This window comes from Penicillium cosmopolitanum (assembly GCF_028827165.1).
Source record: "Penicillium cosmopolitanum strain IBT 29677 chromosome Unknown utg000004l:1.0-4361866.0:1.0-4365735.0, whole genome shotgun sequence".
NCBI classification, from domain to species: domain Eukaryota; kingdom Fungi; phylum Ascomycota; class Eurotiomycetes; order Eurotiales; family Aspergillaceae; genus Penicillium; species Penicillium cosmopolitanum.
The window spans coordinates 1,041,877-1,062,755 of NW_026622674.1; the positions used below are offsets into that span (position 1 = coordinate 1,041,877).

Here is a 20,879-nt window from a genome sequence, read left to right on the forward strand (position 1 = left end):
AGTATTAGTGGCTCCATCCTACGCCAGGTACAGGTTTAATGCTAACCATCCCGCAACGAATCTGCGCTAGACTGTTGACGAAATGAATGGCTTTAAAATAGATGCATATCTATGGTAAGGCGAATGCACTAAGCTCCGCTCCGAGATCCGGTTTCGCGGGTCCACACCTGGGTATATTGCACTCAAGCCTATTAGGTTGCTCTGCTCCTGCATGTGGACGATTTATATGCCCCCCATTTGCGTGTCTTCAGATAACTACGACTTACTTTTTTTGGAAGGTGACCGACGTCGCATATCTTAATCGCGTGGGAATAGAGATGGGGAATATATAAATGAGCTGTCATCCTCCGTGAGGGAAATGATTTTCGCTCACTCGTTTGTCAAATCACACTTTCATTTCCTGTCGCGGATACTTGAAACATGAAGGCCAATACTTTGATCCCCCTTCTGGGTCTATCCGGCACTGCCCTGAGTGCGGCTGTTACCAAGAACAACCAAGAGCCTTGGGGATACAAGTCCGGTTCTAAGGAATCCATTGCCAACCTCAAGGACAAGGTCGAGAATGTGGTTTGGATCCTGCTGGAGAACCGCGGATTCGACAACATTCTGGGTGGTGTCCACAAGGAAGGCCTTGACAATGTCGTGAACAATGGTCCCTTCTGCAACCCTCAGTCTGTCAACCAGACCAACAGCAAGAAGTGGTGCAGTACCAACAAGGACTACGACTCGGTTATCCACGATCCCGACCACTCGGTCACTGGTGTCAACTTTGAGCTTTACGGCACTTATAACCCCTCCAACAAGGACATCGCCAGCGGTAAACTCAAGGCCAATCTGAATGGCTTTGTTGAGAAGCAGATGGTTTCATACCCAGATATCTCCGCCAAGCGTGCCACTGAAGAGGTCATGGGCTACTACACCGAGAGCGAGATCCCTACTCTCGTGGACTTGGTTGATGAGTTTACTACCTTCAACTACTGGCACTCCTGTGTTCCTGGCGTAAGTATTTTTCTGAATCAAGAATAAAAACGAAAGCTAAGACTGATAACTCCCTAGCCCACCAACCCCAACCGTCTCTGTGCCATTTCCGGAACCCCGGACGGCCACGGCGAGAACGACGACAGCTTCCTCGAGTCTGCAATTGATACCACCAGCATCTTCGAGGTTGCCACCGAGAAGGGTATCTCGTGGCGCAACTACGACGGCACAAACGGTGCCTTCCTTCCAGACTCGCTATTCTTCAACTGGACAGCCACCAACGCCAAGGACAACGTCGTCCCCATGGAGAACTTCTACCAAGATGCCTACCTCGGCCTCCTCCCTCAACTCTCCTACATCAACCCGTCCTGCTGTGGCCTTAACACCAACTCCATGCACCCATCCGGCAACGTCTCCTTCGGCCAGGTTCTCGTCAAGCAAGTCTACGACGCTCTCCGCGCCAGCCCCCAGTGGGAAAAGACTCTCCTCCTCCTGACCTACGACGAGACGGGTGGTTTCTTCGACCACGTTGCTCCCCCTCTGGCCGTTCGTCCTGATAACAAGACCTACACCGAGACCGCCGACGACGGTTCCACCTACACTCTCAAATTTGACCGTCTTGGTGGCCGTATGCCTACTTGGCTGGTCTCGCCTTATGCTCCTCAGGGTTATGTCGAGAACTACGGTGTTGACCCTGTCACTGGCAAGTCTTCTTCCTACAGTGCTACCTCGGTTCTTAAGACTCTGGGATATCTGTGGGATCTGGAGGATATGTCTCCCCGTGTTAGCCACTCCCCTGCTTTCGATCATCTTATCGGTACCAAGGCTCGCGCGTCGGCTCCTCAAACTCTTACCAACCCCCATGTTTTCCCGGATGCTGTTTAAGCTTCGTGCGAGATGGTAGGATTTGCAAAAGAAAAAGGAAAAAAAAGGGAGATCTGTGTGAATGCCTTCACCTTTTGTGATTTTAACATGCTTTCGACCTGGGTGGTATTTCGTGTATTGTGTTAATAGATCTTTTAATGACTGACGTTAGGTAAATATACTCTTTTTTTTCAGTATTATTTGCTGCCAATTACCAACTTAGATAAATTACCTCCAAATTCAGAGATATTAGTGAAGAAAGTTCATCAATATTCGAAAGTTCATGAGGTCATGCCAGCTATTGGTTTGAGTAACACCTTCCTAGAGCTATAGCTATACGTGGGTAACATCATGATGAGAGATGAGCGGCATTATCCTGGGAAGTGCGACAAGAGAAGGAAAGTGAGAGCTACATAATAATCTCAACAGTAGTAGCTACTGCATATTCTCTTCTACCCTACGAGAAATTGTCTCTAGGTATCCCGACTCGTTATTCATACTAGATCGCACGACGAGGCAGATACTCAGATAACATCAACCAATCGCCGGTCGCCACTGTTCCCAGCCGTGAGGGGCAATATCTTTGAGAAAGAGTTTGTGTTTATCACCCTCGCATAAGCTCAGTTCGTGTCAATATTGTACAACTTGTGCACCAGACGCCATTGGCGGCCATCCTCTCACAATGTCATACTCATGAATCTGCAAGAAACCGCGCGACTATCGAAGAGCCTTTTTAAATGCCGATTCAAAGGAGGTATGTGTTTAAATACTTTTGCTTGTACCGCCAGGATAGCTCCGTACCTCTCTCTAGAGTCCACGGCCCGAGGGTCAATCACAAGATGTGTTAATTCTTCCCCAGTTCTTTCTAAAATCTCGGAACTGTTTCCGACCGACTGATCTAGTCCGGCCTAAGGACATCCTCCGTTGGGTATATCCACTCGCGTGATAGGCAGATGCCAAACTAGTACATATAGGGCCCATTGGTGGATCCGGCTAGGTCCAAGATTTGGGGCTTGCACGATTCAGCTTTTCCTTCTTCAGGCAAGGTGCGTGAATCAATTAGCTGATCTAGCGGACCTTCGGAAGCTCGGCTATTTTTCGGCCCGCCCGGCGTTAGTTGACTCTAGATCAGCCTTCATGTCGAAATTACATTGGAGTAGTTTTGCAAGATTGGTCTGGCGTGAGATGAAGAACAATACTAGTACTAGTACACTAGTAGTAGGTGGGAGTTCGGCGGATCAAGTTACACTGCTCAAGGACAGTACTACCTCGTGGCATCATAGAGCATATATTTACTCATATTTTCTGCTAGTCATGTTCATTCTGGCCCTACTTACCGAAGCGATTGACCCATATCTCGGAGTCTTTGAATTCCGGTACCCGTTGAAGCCGAAGAAAACACATGAATGAATATCGCGGAAGCCTAGGATTAATCTAGAATATCTTGGCATATATCCGCTCTATGATGTGCTTGATTCTCCAGGGCTGTATACATACTGCATTTCATGGTTCAACTTGAAATGGCATGCCTTAAATGTCAACATCAGCAGCGCCACTAACTATACGAGCGGTGGTGGATATTCTTAGAAACGCCACAAAGTACGGAGTGAACGGATGGGCAGAATAAGCAGCACCGCCATTGTCAATTCTATACGAGGGGACCAGTCGGACATGTGCGAAAAGCAAGTCAAAATCGGGCTCCGCGGGTTGCGAGGCCCCGAGTGTCAGGCAGCAGTGGTAGAGTTGGGGCAACCGGACGATCCCACGGGACCCAAGCATATTCAAGGGTCTAAGTCGGGAACCCTGGCGCTAAGTGGGGCGGAGCAGAGGCTTGTTTGGAAAGGTTAATGAAGCCCTGCAGGTTTGAGATTGCGATTAACAAGGCACCAGCGTTTCCTTTTCCCTGGCTCTTTTTTCCTTTCCTCTTTCTGGTTTCTTTTATTCCTTTTTCTTGCCTATGCCAGTTCTAACTAGGGAGTTCTTTGTCAAGTTAATTGAATTATAATTATATTCATATTCGATATCATCCCCCTTTCAAATTATACTCTCACCAAACCAACTCACTGTAATGGTGGTAAAGATTGACCCAGGCAGTGCGGTCTTCAGCTCCATGTGATACAGACTAGTCAGATCACAAAGCCTGAGTTGGTCTTATGGTGAGGGTTGCGCAAGAGTCCCTCATTGGTTGGTGGTGGACCTTGGGCCGGGTATGTAGATCCACTGGTTCAACAGCGGGGCGCAGGGTCAAGGAAAGGGAAAACGGAAAAAGGAAAGATGACATGTGTGATGCAATATTACGTTGCCTGATCAAAGGAATCCTACCGCGCTGGCAGTGGTACTAGTAGTACTAGTAGTACTACCAGTATAACCAGTACTACTGGTATAGTAGGTACTAGGTACTCTCTGTAGTCGGGAAGGAGCCAGCGTCATACCGTGACATAGACACGCCTTCTCTTTAATCCTCCCCCCCTTCACCCCAATTTCTCTCTACACTTCCTCCACCCTTCAAGTTTCCATACTATGACAGGGTAGGATTGTGCAAGTTTGGCAATCCTTATATTCCAAGTCTTCTTCTGCAAACACCGTCACGCGATGACCTCCCCTTATAACCCATTGCCGGTCGACGCCAGCACCGGCATCGTGCCTCCCATCTTGGTAACCGCTGCGGCAGATCTCGACACACATTCTACCAACAGTACCAGAGTCCCCACGTCCGAAAAGAAAAAGCGAGGGAGGCGGGGTCGGAAAACAAGTAACAGTACCACCGACACCACCGGTCCGAAACAGAAGAAGTCTCTCTTGCTGGATGAATTGGGCGATGCTCTCATCGATCAGCTCTATACTACTCCCCGACTCGACGATCAACTCGGCGTCGCAAATGGCTTAGTCGTCGATCACCTACAAAGCAAGTTCTCTGCGACATTGACGACACCCTCCTGTGCCAGCTCCTTGAGCAGCAGTAGCCGAACCCTGACCGGCGTGGAGAGCACTCCTCCCACCAGTCTCGACGAACGAGATATCAAAGAACGCAGCCTTCCATCACTTCGAACGGCAGTAAGCCAGTCATGTCTCAGCACCAAATCTGTCCACACACTTCATACAACTCATACCAACCAGCCTCAAGGAAGCGTTTTCTCGCTCGGCGACTTCTCCACCATCACAGCAATCCAGCGCTTAACCGCACAATATGGCCGCGTCGCACACATGGGCATTCTAGATCACAGTTATCGCTTTTTCGTAAACAAAGAACGAACAGCAGCTCTTTCCTTCAAGATCCAAAACAAGGTTGCAATCGTGAGCGGCGACCCGCTCTGTGAACCAGCCATGATCCCAGACCTACTCGCCGAGTTCACCGCATATCGATCCAAGCACCACTGGGGCATCGCCTTCATGGGAGCCAGCGAGTCCTTCGTCCGCGAACAAGCACATCCAAACTCCTGGACAACAATCCGATTCGGCACCCAGCGCGTCCTAAACCCGCAATCAAACGAAGTCCTTCACGAACAAAGCGGGAAACGCATCGCCGTCCAAAACAGACAACTCCTCCACCCAGATAAAGGCGGCATCACCCTCGGCGTCTACGCCCCAGCCATCCACGGCACAAACGCAGATCTAGAAAGCGACCTGGTAGCCGTGTACGACTCATGGCGCGCAGAGCGCAACGATTCCACCGGCCCACAGGCCTTCATCACAGTATACGATCCATTCGCCCTACCATCCCTAATGACGTTCGTCTACAGCCGCGGCCCAGACTTCCGTATAAACGGATTCGCCGCCCTGCGCCGTTTAGGATGCGGCGGCTACCACGTTGACCCGTGCATCGCGGCCCCGGGAAGTGCAAAGGGAATCAGCGACCTGCTGATTGTCGCAGCCATGGCCCTTCTCCGACGCGCCAACGTCTCATATCTTGGTCTAGGCTTCGAACCCGTTCATGAACTGCAACCTGACGATATCTCCGGCATGCCGGCGCAACTGCTTACATCCCTCACTCGTGACTTATATGGGCATACCTTCCAACGACTTCCGATCCGGGCAAGAAGGCATATCACGATAAATTCCGCCCTGACCCCGTGCAGGACTCGGGATTGTTTCTCGTTTTTCCAAAAGGCGTGCCGAGTCTGAGACACTTGCTGGCTATGGTTCATATGGCGAATATCAGTTTGCGAAAGGTTCTGTGGGCGGATTTGTGTGAGCGCATTTCGACGCGGAAATCTAAATCGACTAATAAAATTGGGGCTGCTTCGCCTGAAGCTGGGGCGGAAGCTGGGGATGGGGATGGGACTAGGGCTATGACTGGGGCTGGAAATCACTAGAATTTGGTGTGATCATTCAAGGAGAAAAGAAGCCAATCCCAAACCCAACCATCCCAGCCCAACAGCTCGATAAACCCTAAAGGACCCGCCACCGAACCTCTTCGAAATTGCTGTTTGTTATTCTCCCGTTGTTGTACCATATTCAAAGACCGCTTGTATCATAGCTAGGCGTTTGTCTGTTTTGTTTCGTTGGGATCCAAGGACCAGGAAAGCGAAACGGTCCCGGTCCGGTCCGGTCAACTGTCATTCATTATCTCATCTAATTTTCCTTTTTGTCGTGCATACCGAGTCAAAACAAGCTACTTTTCTTTCGTGTTCTCTCCTTGTTTTTCTGGCTCGGCTCTGGTCTTAATTCTTCGTTCTGATTGGTAGGGAAATTGCTTCGATGAATTCCTATGCAATCAGCCATAAATCGTTTCGATCTACGTCCTTTCAGGAGGGATATGTGTGGAAGGTTCAATTCGATTCAATGTTCAATGCTCACCTTTTTCAAGGGAGCATAATTCCAAGAAGGTGCCTATAATGACATTGGAGTGGAAGGGATGTAGAGCAGTAGTGAGGAAATCGTAACATGGTATGATATTTTACAGGATGGGGTGAGGATCTTGGCTTGACTCGGCATTCGTGCGTCGTTTCAAGACATTCGACCAAAAAGGAAGTCCTTGACGATAGGCGAGCTTGAGAATTCAGGATTAAGTAGAACGCAACTGGATTTTTGTTAGTGACGATCACCATAAGATGATGGGACGAGCGGCATCGCATCGATTTCTTCCCCAGTATGGTTCGCCGTGCCAGTGGGAAAAGGAGGAGTGGGGGATGATGCATGCATACTTGAGAAAATATTCCAGTCCAGCACGTCGATTCTCCAGGAACTTGGGGCGGAATTTAACTGTACAGCGATCAGTAAACCAATTCGGGGATTCTTCCAGAAGGACCAATCTGGGCAGCGGGGTGCTAAGCTGAGTTTGGTAGCTTACAGAGAACACTTTTCGGCGGGAGCGCAGGCAGCGCGCTTTTCGCGTGCGGAAATGAAGATACGAGGCGCTGGCGCAGGTCATCGAATTCGGAGTATCTCATTCGAACGACTATCGGTCCACCCTGGACATGAGGAGCAATGGTCAGTACAGTAATAGAACAGCCAAAGCAAAGGAAGGAAAGCAAAGAGTGAATAAGAGGAAGAAAATCCAAGGGGAGTGCGGTGCTTCGCTACTTGCAACTCACATCAAGAGTCTGAACGACACAGTTCCAAACAACGTACGCGCCAACCCCAGTCTTGCCCTGCACAACGCAATGGTCATTTATAGCCACGTTCCGCGCCCAAAGACCGCGGCTTGTCTCCGAGTCCGGATCCGCTGTGTGGTCTTCTAGGGTAATCGTGTTGCGGAGGGAGCTTTGTGAGACGCGCGAAACGTTTCTTTCATGACGCTGCCACCATGGCGGGACGACGCCTGAGACGGGGCGGGATTTGGAGCTTGAGGCTGCGCTTTCTTGTTGCTCTTCTCCTTCTTCTGCCTCTCCCCCTGCCTCTGCTTCTGCTTCTGCTTCTGTCTCGACCTCGGCTTGGAGCTCAGCTAAGGTTTGTATATGTGTGTCTTGCGATTTTGTTGCGGGGTGTTCATCGGCCGGCGTTGAGTTCGAGTTCGTAGGCGAAGGCGAAGGTGAAGGTGAAGGAGAGGAGCGCGGCGGTTGCACCGGGGGTGCCGGACCGGCCTCCTCAGTACCAGGATCCATCCATCAGATGTTGGCAGGCCGTCTAGATATAGACAAGACGCTGTGAAGTAGGTGTGTTAGCATGGCTGGCTTTTGGTAGTAGCTTTCAGGTTCGGCTCGAGCCGAGGTGCATTGGTTCGGGGTTGAGTTGCAGTCTAGCGGGCCCATGCGGGGGCGAACAAGGCTCGGGCTTTGACTCTGGCAAGGCAACGGGGGTAACGGAAAGGGGGTGTGGGAGGGCGAAGGGCGGAGTCAGGGCGTAATCAGGACACACTCACCTTGGAACGGTCTGAGTCCAAGCGAAGATGCGAAAGAGCAGGTGTGATTTGGAAGAGTGGAATACAAAGGGCGATCTCCACGTCTCCAACGCGAAAAGGGCATTTGGCGGTGTTATGTAAGCGGGATGCCAGGTCGAACATAGTGTACAGTAATTAATTTGTACAGCAATTAATCTATTTATTTTCAAGTAGATTAATTTCCGGAATACTACTAGTAGTAATAATATATTTCTTCTCCTTCGTCTCAACGTATCTCGGGGCTTTGTACAGGATCTGCCAGTGGTAATAGGGTTGAAACTACTATATACTTTCAAGTTGAAACCGCTAGTTAAAAGTAGCCCCAGATTGGGTATGATATTCAAGTTCCATTGTATACCACTGCCACTGGAAAACAAATCACTTTGACCTTTACTATATTGGAAGACCATATTAACTCTTCAAGTTCAAGTTTTTCACGGCCGAGACCCGGAAGTCCCTGGAATGCTAGACGAAACTGATTCTAGCACGATCGCAGCGGCCCGCCAGCGCTGCTTTTGTACTGGAATGTCAACGCCCACCGGTTCAAGTTACAAGTAAAGATAACCCAAGCCCTTCCCATCGCTCTTAGAATTAAATATACCACAGCGGGAATCGTATGGGCCTGCGTTTTACATCTGCCATTGCATTAATCCCCTTCTCTTTTTCCCCCTTACCTTGGGGCTTGAGCTTGGATGTTCAGGTCGGCTCGCTTGTCAGCCTCTATGCTTTGAACTGCATTCGGCTTTTGTGATTGACTTTTAATTTTGGCTCGGAGGAAGATACTAGCTGGACGCTTTGATGGGTCACTCTATGCATGAATGAGGAATTGTCAATATGTGTGTACTACTAGTAGTAGTCGAGGAAAGAGGGGTTGATAGTATTGCGACGTCGGAGTTTATACTCTCCTCCGCAACCACAACCACAACCGCGGGATTGAATGATATCTGGGCACTGGCAGTCTCTAATTATAGGTACTAGTACTAGTTAGTAGTAGCACTAACACTGTGGCAATGATCCTATCATCTGATCCAGTGCCACATCCTACCTTTTGCTAACCGAGTCATACCATTTCAATTATCATAGCCATTATCATTGCCATTCCCCTCCCCCCCCTCCTCCCCCGCTCGATTGAATCATTCTATACTCCATTTGGCGGGCAGTACATGTGTTCCCCCCACTGCGGTCTGACATTTTGTTGTCCGGGATTCGCGAGGGTTCGAGCCAAGCAGCAAACTAGTCCCAAAGCGGGCAAGTGGCTGATCGGCGCTGCCGCTAAACTGAGACATCGACCCTTATCATCCTCTTTTTCTTTTTTGTCGCCGTTCGCCTCGTTGCAGTGCCGACTAGTCGGTGCGAAAATGGCGGGTGATATCGATGCAGAGAGGAGTGCGATATGACGTGGCAATCAGAGTTGCCGCATGAGCATCGTGGTGAATTCTACCTTGCCATTGACTCTCTACCAGCAGTTGAAAAGTTGAATCAAGGGTTGAGCTCCTCTGGATATCCCCGGATCGACATGTCATTCGGGCTGGTTCCACACCAGCTTGGAGCTGTTCACGTCGAGTTGCTTTGGTGTTCTACTGTAGTCTGTACCAACTAAATGTCACTTCCTGTTTACTGCATAATGCTATTTCCATTTCCATTACCATTACCATTGCCACGCCCTCTTTGCATTGCACTGTGGATCTGCAGTATCACCCTATCGGCCACTAGTGCTTTTCTATATGCGCGTGATCTCCTAAACCTCCTTTCTCCCTTTTTTTCCCTCTACTCGTATCCTTTTTTTTCAATCCTCGTTTGTAATTGCAGTCTGTCGTTCCCGAGTCCGCTCGATCTGTACAGTTTCAGTGTCAATTCCCTCCTCTGCATCACCTCTGCACGCTGTGGTGCTCTTTTCCCTTTTCCAACAGCACTAGCTTTAGCCTCTCATTCCCGGACGTTCTCGAACAAAGCCTAGGAATTCACCCGAGAGTAAGTTCTAAGACATGGCGGTGGCCACCCTCTTGCATTCCCCCTTCATTCCGTCCCTCCACTCTATTTTTACCCTGGCAGTCGGCAGCGGCAGCGGCAGCCTACACCGACTGACACTGCATTTCCTATTTAGATCCAAGGTTGTCACTGTCACCGTGAACAGTCACCAGCCACCAGTCACACTGCCTTTTCTCTCTCTTTTTCACTCTCCCTCTCCTTCCACCACCTCCTCCCATCACACACCACACAATGTTTTCCACGGTATTCGCGTCCGTTCTTTTGGTCCTCTCCTCGGTCCTCACTCCGGTGAACACCCAGTCTATCGACATAAACTCCGTCGCCGAGGCCACTCGAGGTGAGTCCCGTAATGCAGATCCCCCAACACACCACACCACATGCTAACCCGCACACACAGAGTACTGGTGCAGTTCCCAGAAAGCTGCATGTCCCCTCATTTGCCTACAACTTCCAGGAGCTACCGGATCTCCAGCAGAAAATTCCTGCGATGCTGTGAGTTTCATTGACTACCCTCGCTTCATTGCCAACATAGCTAATCATCTTTAAAAGGATACCTTGAGCTACTCTTGCGTCTGCAGCAACAATGTCTCGCCCAATGCATCCGAGTACTCCCAGACAATGCCCTACTTTATCTGCACCGAGACAAATACCGAATGTGTCAACAAGTGCACCACCAGTGCCTGTGCGGCCGCCTGCCGCTCCGACCACCCTTGCGGTGCTCAAGACCCCAAGCGCGTCAATGTCACCACCACTACCTCTGCCGCTGCTACGACAAGTACCGCCACGTCCACTGCGGTGCAGACCGACGAGGCCACCGGTGCTGCTACTCGATACGCCCTCGAAATGGGTCATATCTATGGAACTTTCATTCTCATCAGCGGTTTCCTTGCCGGATTTGCGATTCTCTTGTGAGAATGCCCACATCGTGCTTTGATTGATCTATCATGTCCATGGCGTTTGCGTTTCTTGTTGCTTTTTTCCTGGGTCTGCCATTTTCATTTTCATTTTCATTGCCATTTTCACGATCTTCAAAAACCTAATTTGTCCGGAAGATTGAGCGGTCGATGATTCGAGCCTTGTTTTATTTTTCTCGGTCGGCTTGATTGTCTCTTTTTTCTGCTTCCTTTTCCATATTCTTATTTCCCTATCTTTACTATTGCATCAGCATGAGCGTCTGCTTCTTTTGCATTAATCTGAATGGCACTGATGACTTCATCTTCAATTGAATATTTTCAATTTAACTGCACCAACCGGAATCCATCCGTTACACAGAGTTTCTGTCCTAGATGTACCCTCATTGAAAGACTCGGCTCAGTTCAGCTCGCTCGAGCTCAGACCACTCAGTCCATATTGCAAGTCTAAAGACAACCCCCATCTCCCAGTAAAGAAACACCCCCAAGACCAGTCACTAGATCTTACTAGCCCGGATCTTCGCACTGTCCATTCGCTGCCCCTCATCATCCTGCTCTGCAACTTCCAACACGGGGAACTTTTCAGGCATGATTCGGCGCGGCGTCGAGCCGGGGACAATGCTATACTTCGAGAAGTCTGTTACACCGCATTTCTCGCGGAGGAAGTCTTCATCTGTGTCCAGAAGTCCGTTCACGATATTTGCTGGCGCACGAAGCATCTCAACAACTGCGTCTGAGAAAATTGTCTACTTGATGTCAGCAGAGCTCCTCGCATAACTGATTGGTGTACACGTACCGGTTTTCTAAGGTCTTTCTTATAGGACTTATCAGATGATTTGTTGTGCTCTGTTGCTGCTGATTCAATAGACTGGAGAAGTTAGTACCGCAATATCCAGCTAAAATTTGGTTAAAAAGACATACCGACGCAGGCCAGATACTCGTAATCGCCATCTGATTACGGTCCTGACGAACAAAGTCCATAGCAAGGCCTTTAACCAACACGCTCATTCCAACCTTGCCTAAAGAGCAACATATTAGCACCAATCCATAAAGAAGCCATATTTGCACTCAAAACAGCCAGAACTGAAAATACAGCCAGGACTGAAAGGAGGCAGCCATGGGAGGCGGGTAATTAAGATATGATATACACACCCATAGCATAAGCCGTCTTCCCCCTAAAAAAGCGCGAATAAATCGGCGGCGAAACAACCACAATCCGGCCCTTCCACCCATTCCTCTCAAAATGAGGCAAAGCAGCCTGAACCGTCGCATAAAGGCCCTCGGGATTAATCTGCTGCATCAAGCGGAATCGCTTCAGAGGCGTATTCTCCACAGACGACCACCAGATCGCCCCGGAGTTGTAGACCAGGACGTCCAGTGCTCCGAAGCGACGGACTGTTTCGTCAATGGCATTTTGAATTTGCGCTGCGTCTCGTACGTCGACGGCGATGGATCCGGCTTGTCCGCCGGCTTCGCGGATTTCGCGCTCGACTGTGTTGATGGTTGAGGATGATGAGTTTGGGTCTGGTGGGAATGGGGTTGTTTTGCTGGCGTCTGAGGTAGTTTTTGCGGCTAGCATTATGGCGTAGCCGTTCTTGGATAGGTCGATGGCGACTTGTCGGCCGATGCCTCGAGAGGCGCCCATGATGAGGGCTACAGGTTGTTGAGAAGAGGGCATATTGAGCGGAGTTGTTCCAATCTTGGAAGCTTGAGAGAGATCCGTTTTGCGTGACAGTCACAGTACTTTGATATTCAAGATGCGGAGTAGATATCGTGATCGTGATAGCCTGGGCATGTACTAGCCTGGCTTTTATTTATATGAGTTGTCGGCAAAAGCTATGCTGAAGCCGAGATTATAGAATCAATTAATTCTGGGTCTGAAAGAAGTTGGTATCCATGCTGGAGATTCCCCGGCTCAGATGGATGATTTGAATTAAGTGATTACTCACATCATCCTCGGCCCAGTCGCACCTCGGAGGTTACCCCGGACACCTCAGGCAGTAAGGCATGCAGGCACTAAGGCAGCAATATTGATTCTACAAGCGGTGTGGTGAGCGGTGGGATTCTGCCTTGCTACAGCCTCCCAGATGCACGACAACAATCCATTTGATTTCACGCAAGCTCACCTCCTGTCACAACTCTTTCACCTATTATTTGTGACCCTCTTCTAACTGCTCCATAACTCGATCCGACCAGTTTTCGCGTTTGACAGCACCCCCGGCTTTCTTGACCCATTGAGCCCCCACCAGGAAGCCTGGCTGTGTAGGATGGATACCATGCCAGATGCCTTTGCTCCGGCCCAGATGGGCTCCTCAGCTGCGCCTCCAAATTTGGGCTCAGGCACTGGCCCGCTCGGAGAGTCTCTTTCTACAAAGCCTGTAAAAGTGGATGGTGCGTTGATCCTCACGCGGGGCTACTCCCCCACCGCTCCCCCGCTGGCACCTACCCCAAATTCATTGCAGCTGGACCGAGAGCTAATTCCTGGCAGATCCCCCCAAGTTGGACCTCGATTCATACATTGCCAACTACACAGGTATGTTATTGGAGAATTACGGGCTCACTAGGTCATTTCTAATGCTGTGGGATAGGTCGGACTCGATTTAACCGCCTCTACCTTATCGGAAACACCTCTACTGTCCTTGCCGTCGATGCTCTCAAGTCCGCTGTCGCAGAGGCCAAATCTGGGAAGGATGTTGGACGATATGAAAAAGCAGTTCGTGCTCTGGCGGAGGTAACCCCGGCTGAGCAAGATGCCACCCTCGACTCTGTTTGGGTCTCGGATATCCAGCGCTCGGTCAGAGCCCAGAGCGAACGCTTGGAACATGAGCTGCGGGGTTATAAGAATAATTTGATTAAGGAAAGCATCCGGGTATGGAAATCCTGCCTTGGGCTACGAGTATCGGCATGACTGACCATATTCACTAGATGGGAAACGAGGACTTGGGCAACCACTACTATGAAACGGGAGACCTTGTCGCCGCATCGAAGGCATACTCACGGATGAGGGACTATTGCACAACACCAAACCACATCGCCTCCATGCTATTCAAGATGATTAACGTATCCGCCGAACGCGGAGACTGGATGGGGGTGCAATCCAATGTCCACCGACTCCGCAACTCTCAATCGAAACCAGAAGATCTCCTGAAAAACCAACCTAAGATACTGGCTGCCCTGGGCTTATCGCAGATGCATGCAAAGTCCTTCCGCGATGCAGCCACGAGCTTCCTCGCTGTGGACTCCTCTCTGAGCGATTCATTCAGCGAGATTATTACGCCAAATGACATTGCCGTTTACGGAGGTCTATGCGCCCTAGCCTCCATGGACCGTCAAGAACTTCAGAAACAGGTGTTGGATAATCCATCATTTCGAAACTTCCTCGAACTAGAGCCTCATATTCGTCGAGCCGTTGCGTTCTTCTGCAATTCAAAGTTCCGCCCTTGTCTCGATATTCTGGAGAATTACCGCACCGACTATCTCCTCGATATCAACCTCCAGCGCCACGTCCCAGCGCTTTACACCCAGATCCGCACTAAGGCTATCCAGCAGTATCTGGTTCCATTTAGTCGCGTGACGCTCGACTCGATGGCAGCTATCTTCGCTCCGGACGTGGTTGGAGGCGAGGCCCGACCCACCGAATTGAGCTCACCCTTCGTACAAGAACTCATCCGTCTGATCAAGGAAGGTGTACTGGATACCCGGATTGATCTCGAGAAAGGTCTTCTAGTTTCCAACCAGACAGATCTGCGAACCGAGGTCCAGACAAAAACTCTGGACAGCTTGAGCAGTTTCAACAAGGAAGCGCACCTGCGAATCGTCCGTGCTGCTGTCCTGCATGCTGGACTGGAAATTCAAGCCGGTGACGCCGAACAAGGCCCACGGCAGTCACACTCAAGCGCAAGAAGAGGACCGGGCGGTTACCGTCGAGGTGATGGACTCGTTGGTTAGATAGCTAAGCCAGGTCTCTTCGAGTGAGAACTATACGTGAATGAGTGAAATGAGGCATGAATAATACCCGAAATGAACGGATTCCGAACATTGTAGTAGAAGAATAAAATTTAACCTAGATATTTTTGCTCACAGACAGTAATACACGCTGCGTGGTATGGTAGCTCTACAAACCAAACCTAAACCTACCTAGGTAAACAACACAATCCGATCCGATATGATCTGCACGCCCCGAACGCAACGGTCGACCCCCACAACTTGAACACTGTCTTGTCACCCAACGCCGACGCCAACCCTATCAAAGAACCGTCCAGTTACTTCAATGAGTCTAGTCTCAGATGATTAGGTTACGCATCTCAGCACCCCTGAAATTCCACAATGGGCAAATAACAACCCTCGCTCGACCCAGAACAAAGAAAGCGTGATTCATTCCACGGCATACGGAACACGACGGAGCGAGAATCGAATTAGAGCTATGGCTGGCTGGCTAGCTAGCTAGCTAGCTCTGCTATGAATCAAATTGCCGGAATCTACGATCACACGGACAATGAAAACCGCAGTCCTCGGCGTGATTTTCGTCGGTCATAAGTTCAATTCGGGGCATTTTTTTTCATCCCTGTAACACCCTAAACCCAACCCCATTGAATGGACGCCCAAGAAAGCCCCACGCGTGACAAAGAACGTTTTTGGCTTGGGGGGGATTCTTCTATGAACTGTCTCCATACCATAGCCCTCTAGTGTTCACTTTCTTTATCCGGTCCGGGTGGGGTCTTGATTCGTTCCAATATTTTCTTTTCTCTTCTGTTGCGCCGCGTGTTTTGAATTATCTTAATACCCAGGCATTTACGAGGAAAAGCTAGAAATACAGGGCCTGAGAATCATCTTCACTCCATCCGGATTTGAATTAGAAATTTACCTTTGTTTGAACTTCGTTTTGTCGGCACAATACCTTTCGGTCATCATAATCTTACCAAGTGGATTCATAAAACACAGTATCGATAAGCTTTTTTTTTCAACAAGAAAAAAAAAGAGAAAAAAGACAGCTAACAGCCGAATACAACTACCTCTGAAAGGCCCAATTCAATAAAACGGAGTTGGAACTGACAGCTCCCCTCCTCCCAATTGCCGAATCGAATTGCTACACCAATTGCGTTAGGCCGCTCTGCACTACACAAGAGAAACTTGAACGTTACTGTGAGACCTGGGGGTAAAGAGGCACAGGACAACCGGCCCTCGCATTCGTTCACCCCCCTCTTTCCATCCTGTCTTGCAGAAATGACAAGTTCCTGTGCTCGTGAATATTTCCGCCATGCATCCTGACACTGCTCATTTCGACTCCAAGATGGGCACGGACGACATGGCTGTTGAGGATTTCTTACATGTTGCTACATCTACCTCACTCGATGGCGACTCGCTGTCGTTGTCGCTGTCATCGGGGCCGAAGACGGAGCCGGAGTCACGTTGTGATCGTTGTATAGGCGTTGAACCACGTCCGAAAGAAGTTTGTTCTTCGCCATCGCCCTTGCTACTTCAGCCTTTGCAGGTGTCGGAAGGTGAACTTGAAGGTGGTGCCGTTGTCGATGATGGAGAGTCCTTGTTATTGCAAGGTTCTTTGGGGGGTTCGCGTTGCTGGTCTGGTTTAGCTGAGTCTCCGAGTGTGGTACCTGAACTTGTTCTTTTACCCCAGTTGAGTGTCAGCGTTGAACCTATGCCGATATCTGGGAACATTCACATTCACCCTGAACAGAATGCCAATTTCTCCCAATTGGACCCAATTCCAGAAGAAATGGTATACGAGAATGATAGTGTTGGAGAAAGGAAAGCGACTACCAACTCTACGCCGCTATTATTGCACCAAGTTGCTTCGGATTCGTCGACTACGGTATATTCGGCAGAGGATAATGCATGGATGGGATCACCAGCAGAGCCCATTTCAACAATAGAATCAACACCAGCTAGCACAACACTTCACTCAGAATTCCACCAGATCCCCTCCTATCAACCAGTGCCTGGGCTACAGTCAGACCTGGTGCCAAATGAAGTTGATACAGATGACCCCGAGTATACATCTTCGGCAGCATCAACGAACGGGGAGAATAGCTCAGTCTTCGATGAAGATTATCATTCCGATACCTCCAGCCATACAGCCTCACTCCTATCAGACGTGAAAGACTACTGCTATGAGAATGGCCGAAGATATCACTCCTACCGCGAAGGCCATTACGTCCTCCCCAACGACGAACCCGAACAAGACAGACAAGACCTCCTTCACCACGTCCGCAACCTCGTATTAAACGGCGCCCTCTTCCGCGCCCCGATGAGCAAAAACATACAACGAGTCCTAGACATCGGCACCGGAACCGGAATCTGGGCCATCGACTTCGCAGACAGCTACCCAGGAACCGAAGTAGTCGGCACAGACCTCAGCCCCATCCAACCATCCTGGGTCCCGCCCAATCTACGATTCATCGTCGACGACGCCGAATCACCCTGGCTATTCAGCACTAGCCGGCCCTTCGACTTCATCCACGTCCGCGATTTGGGCGGCGCAATCGCCGACTGGCCTCGGTTGCTTCGCCAGGCTCACGAGCATCTGCGTCCTGGGGGTTGGGTCGAATTACAGGAATTCGAAGTGACGCTCAAGTCGGACGATGACGAGGAGCTGCATCTTGCGCCGACGTTGCGCGAATACCTCGGTCAGCTACATGCGGCCAGCGAGGCGTTTCACCGGCCCATGAATATCGCCGAGGGACACCGGCAGCGGCTGATCGAAGCGGGTTTTGAAGATGTACGGGATGAGGTGTACAAGGTACGACCAGTGTGGGTGATCCGATTCGTCCGGATGGCCTACGCTTTCTTCTTTTCTTTCTTTTTGCTTTCTTTTCTTTTTACCTTTTACCCTTTTCCGTTCTGTGTCTGTTTGCTTTCTTGCTATCGACTGACCTTTTGTTTCACCCGGTGCTCGGATAAGGTTCCCTCTAGTGCCTGGCACGATGATCCTATCCAGAAACAGATCGGTCGGTATAATCTTTGCTCATTGCTCATGGCGGTTGAGTCGTATTCTTTGGCCCTATTTACACGGGTGCTTGGTTGGTCAAATCATCAAACCCAGGTGTTCCTTGTGGGGTACGGAGAGATTTGAGGAATCCCCAGGTGCATACATATTGCAATTTGCATATTGTGTATGGTCGGAAGCCATGGTTTCCCTAAGAGGACTAGGTGAGTCGGTAATTGGGCTGAACCTCGGAGTATTCATTGGATGTTGAGGGGATGGCGAGGAATGAGATGGGATGTAATGGGTGGAGATGAGACAGTAGAATCAGATTCAAAGAAGAAGAGGAGGAGGAGGAGGATGAGGGAAGAACTAGTAATATCACGAGATAGTAAGATAGAAGAAATGAGGGGAGAGGTGGGAAGAGGTGGGAAGTTGTCTCTCACCAGGCAGTCGCTCCTCCTCCTTCCTTTGTTTTCCTCTTCTACCACTCTCCCTCTTCTCACCACTTCTCTGTCACTCCTACTACCACTGCTACTTTCCGAACATTTTCATTCCAACTGACATATCTCCGTGTTACTTCGGCTACCACAGTCTCATATCCAATTACCTTCCAGTCTCGCAACCAAGAAACAGGGTCTGAGGCCTCATCCACGTCCCAGACGAATGACCACCAGGGAGTAAATACTCCATGGACGAGCAGTCCAGCATCACGAGTGGCCTCCTCTCGACTCTGCAATCATACTTCATGATGTTTTTATCCTGGGAAACGTCAACTTTCCCCATCTGGAGCGTGTCTGCAGGAGTCCTGGTAAGTTGTGCTCCTCGTACACCCCCATTCCATTGCAGCTGCAGGACCCTACATCCATCTTGCCCAACCCCAATTAAGCCTCTTACACCTTCCGAGTGGCCCCCCCTGCATCCCAACACTCTGGTTTTACCGTATCATCGCATACTGACCCAGTCATCGCACACGCTTCTAGATTGGCCTCACAGTTGCTTTCTCCATTCTCTACGAGCTCTACTGGTCCCCACTCAGTGACTTCCCGGGCCCAAAGCTCTGGGCCATCACCCGCCTCCCCTGCAGATCTCCGTCATCCGGGGCAAGCACCATCTAGACGTCCACCAGATGTTTCAGAAGTATGGCCCCGTCGTCCGGATTAGTCCTGACGAGCTCGCCTTTGGTACTGCGCGGTCTATTCATGATATCTACGGCCAAAGACCAGGCGGCTGTTTTGAAAAGGACCCGTCCCATTACTTCACGCCGCCGAATGGCGCACACCATATCGTGAGCACACCCGACCATAGTGTGCACGCTCGGCAAAGACGCCTTCTTGCGCCTGCATTTACGGAAAGAGCGCTTCGAGACCAGGAATGTCTTATTCAGGGCTATGTTGATACCCTTATCTGCATGTTGCGGGAAAAGGTCGATGTAGAGGGCGAAACCTCATCGCAGCAACGCCCCGTCGATCTCCGGGACTGGATAAACTACACGACCTTTGATATCACGGGAGACCTGATGTTTGGCGAGTCATTTGATTGTCTGAAGGATACTCGGCTGCATCCGTGGATCGATCTACTCGCCAACTCAATCAAGGCTCTTTCTGTCGTCGGAATTGCGGCGCAGTTCCCCTCCCTCAAGACAATTCTGGATGCATTGACTCCGTCGAAGTACACAAAGCAGGCGGAAGATCACTTCAATCTGACTGCCGAGAAAGTGGATCGTCGGTTGGAAGCTAACATCTCGAGACCCGATTTCATTTCTGCTATTCTAAAGAATGGCCTGAGCGAGAAGAAGGGCCAGTACTGTGATGGGGAGAAAATCATGAGTCGAGCGGAAATTCACTCGAATGCATTCATGTAAGCAAGCGGAATACCTTGTTAACAACTGAAAGAAACGTACTAATTTGCTTGATACTTATCCAGTCTCATCATCGCAGGCAGCGAGACCTCGGCTACATGCGTGACCGGTTGCATCTATTATCTATGCATGAATCCACAGACTCTGGCCAGGCTCGTCAACGAGATTCGCTCTTCCTTCGAGAATGAGACAGAGATGACATTCCGGACCATCGCCACACTGAAGTATCTCTCTGCCGTCATTGAAGAGGGACTACGTATGTACCCACCTCTGGTAACGAGCCTATGTCGCCTTGTTCCAAAGGGCGGGGCGCTTGTTGATGGCCATTATGTGCCAGAAGGAGTAAGTATAATATACCTATGCTTGACTTGAGTCATTTTATAATGCTAATTTCCTTCCCAGACCAAGGTCGCATTCCACCACTATGCATCGTACTGGTCATCTTCGAATTTTGCCTTACCCGACGAATTCATCCCAGACCGCTGGCTCGGAAGCGACGCCCGTTTCAACGGGGATAGCAAAGATGTTTTGCAGCCATTCAGCTACGGACCACGCGCGTGCATTGGCAAAAGGTATGTAATACGCTCTTCTTTCCCTTTCCTGAACTGACAAGAACCTTACTGACATCATTCCAACTTTGATTAGCCTCGCTTATGCACAAATCAGACTCATTCTCTGCAAGTTACTGTGGCACTTCGATATCAAACTGTGCCCCGAAATCGAGCAGGGAAACTGGACCGATCAGGGGGTTTGGTTTTTCTGGTCCAAGCCGCCTCTCATGGCGACTTTGCACGATCGCTTTGCTGAAGAGAGTCTCTCTTCTGAGTGAATCTTCAACGAGCAGAAAGAGTGGTTATCTCGCCTTGTCATTTTTCATATCCCTCGGGCTCGCCTTTTCTGGCGCGGTAGCGTGGGTGGTTAGGTTTCCTTTTTCCTTTTCTTTTTTCTCCTCTGGGGGTCGTTGTCATATTTCAATCTATTTCTTAACGATTGACGATCTTATTTGATCTGAATTTC

General features: G+C 49.9%; 9 protein-coding genes across 9 annotated transcripts; 7 read left to right on the top strand and 2 right to left on the bottom strand.

The window, feature by feature from the left end:
* Positions 1-420: 420 nt before the first annotated feature.
* On the top strand, positions 421-1,863 carry N7509_001822 (putative phosphatidylglycerol specific phospholipase C; the record flags this gene model as incomplete). Its single annotated transcript, XM_056626459.1, has 2 exons — positions 421-999; positions 1,057-1,863. The coding sequence occupies 2 exons, from the start codon at positions 421-423 to the stop codon at positions 1,861-1,863; spliced, it is 1,386 nt and encodes a 461-aa protein (XP_056492254.1).
* A 2,571-nt stretch (positions 1,864-4,434) lies between these two features.
* On the top strand, positions 4,435-5,964 carry ergS (the record flags this gene model as incomplete). The annotated part of the gene is made up of 1 exon (XM_056626460.1): positions 4,435-5,964. One exon carries the CDS (start codon positions 4,435-4,437, stop codon positions 5,962-5,964), a length of 1,530 nt encoding a protein of 509 aa, XP_056492255.1.
* An 825-nt stretch (positions 5,965-6,789) lies between these two features.
* On the bottom strand, positions 6,790-7,886 carry N7509_001824 (PX domain-containing protein YPT35; the record flags this gene model as incomplete). The annotated part of the gene is made up of 4 exons (XM_056626461.1): positions 6,790-6,862; positions 6,987-7,044; positions 7,133-7,253; positions 7,377-7,886. The coding sequence occupies 4 exons, from the start codon at positions 7,884-7,886 to the stop codon at positions 6,790-6,792; spliced, it is 762 nt and encodes a 253-aa protein (XP_056492256.1).
* Positions 7,887-10,381: 2,495 nt separating this feature from the next.
* Positions 10,382-11,062, top strand: N7509_001825 (uncharacterized protein; the record flags this gene model as incomplete). The annotated part of the gene is made up of 3 exons (XM_056626462.1): positions 10,382-10,487; positions 10,548-10,642; positions 10,700-11,062. 3 exons carry the CDS (start codon positions 10,382-10,384, stop codon positions 11,060-11,062), a joined length of 564 nt encoding a protein of 187 aa, XP_056492257.1.
* A 496-nt stretch (positions 11,063-11,558) lies between these two features.
* N7509_001826 (uncharacterized protein) lies at positions 11,559-12,739 on the bottom strand (the record flags this gene model as incomplete). Its single annotated transcript, XM_056626463.1, has 4 exons — positions 11,559-11,807; positions 11,858-11,929; positions 11,983-12,080; positions 12,214-12,739. 4 exons carry the CDS (start codon positions 12,737-12,739, stop codon positions 11,559-11,561), a joined length of 945 nt encoding a protein of 314 aa, XP_056492258.1.
* Positions 12,740-13,328: 589 nt separating this feature from the next.
* N7509_001827 (COP9 signalosome complex subunit 1) lies at positions 13,329-15,009 on the top strand (the record flags this gene model as incomplete). Its single annotated transcript, XM_056626464.1, has 4 exons — positions 13,329-13,452; positions 13,550-13,594; positions 13,650-13,930; positions 13,987-15,009. 4 exons carry the CDS (start codon positions 13,329-13,331, stop codon positions 15,007-15,009), a joined length of 1,473 nt encoding a protein of 490 aa, XP_056492259.1.
* Positions 15,010-16,318: 1,309 nt separating this feature from the next.
* N7509_001828 (class I SAM-dependent methyltransferase) lies at positions 16,319-18,151 on the top strand (the record flags this gene model as incomplete). Its single annotated transcript, XM_056626465.1, has 1 exon — positions 16,319-18,151. The coding sequence occupies one exon, from the start codon at positions 16,319-16,321 to the stop codon at positions 18,149-18,151; it is 1,833 nt and encodes a 610-aa protein (XP_056492260.1).
* Positions 18,152-18,692: 541 nt separating this feature from the next.
* N7509_001829 (uncharacterized protein) lies at positions 18,693-19,119 on the top strand (the record flags this gene model as incomplete). Its single annotated transcript, XM_056626466.1, has 2 exons — positions 18,693-18,812; positions 18,985-19,119. 2 exons carry the CDS (start codon positions 18,693-18,695, stop codon positions 19,117-19,119), a joined length of 255 nt encoding a protein of 84 aa, XP_056492261.1.
* An 11-nt stretch (positions 19,120-19,130) lies between these two features.
* N7509_001830 (cytochrome P450) lies at positions 19,131-20,691 on the top strand (the record flags this gene model as incomplete). The annotated part of the gene is made up of 4 exons (XM_056626467.1): positions 19,131-19,861; positions 19,928-20,204; positions 20,265-20,434; positions 20,508-20,691. The coding sequence occupies 4 exons, from the start codon at positions 19,131-19,133 to the stop codon at positions 20,689-20,691; spliced, it is 1,362 nt and encodes a 453-aa protein (XP_056492262.1).
* Between the last annotated feature and the right edge of the window lie 188 nt (positions 20,692-20,879).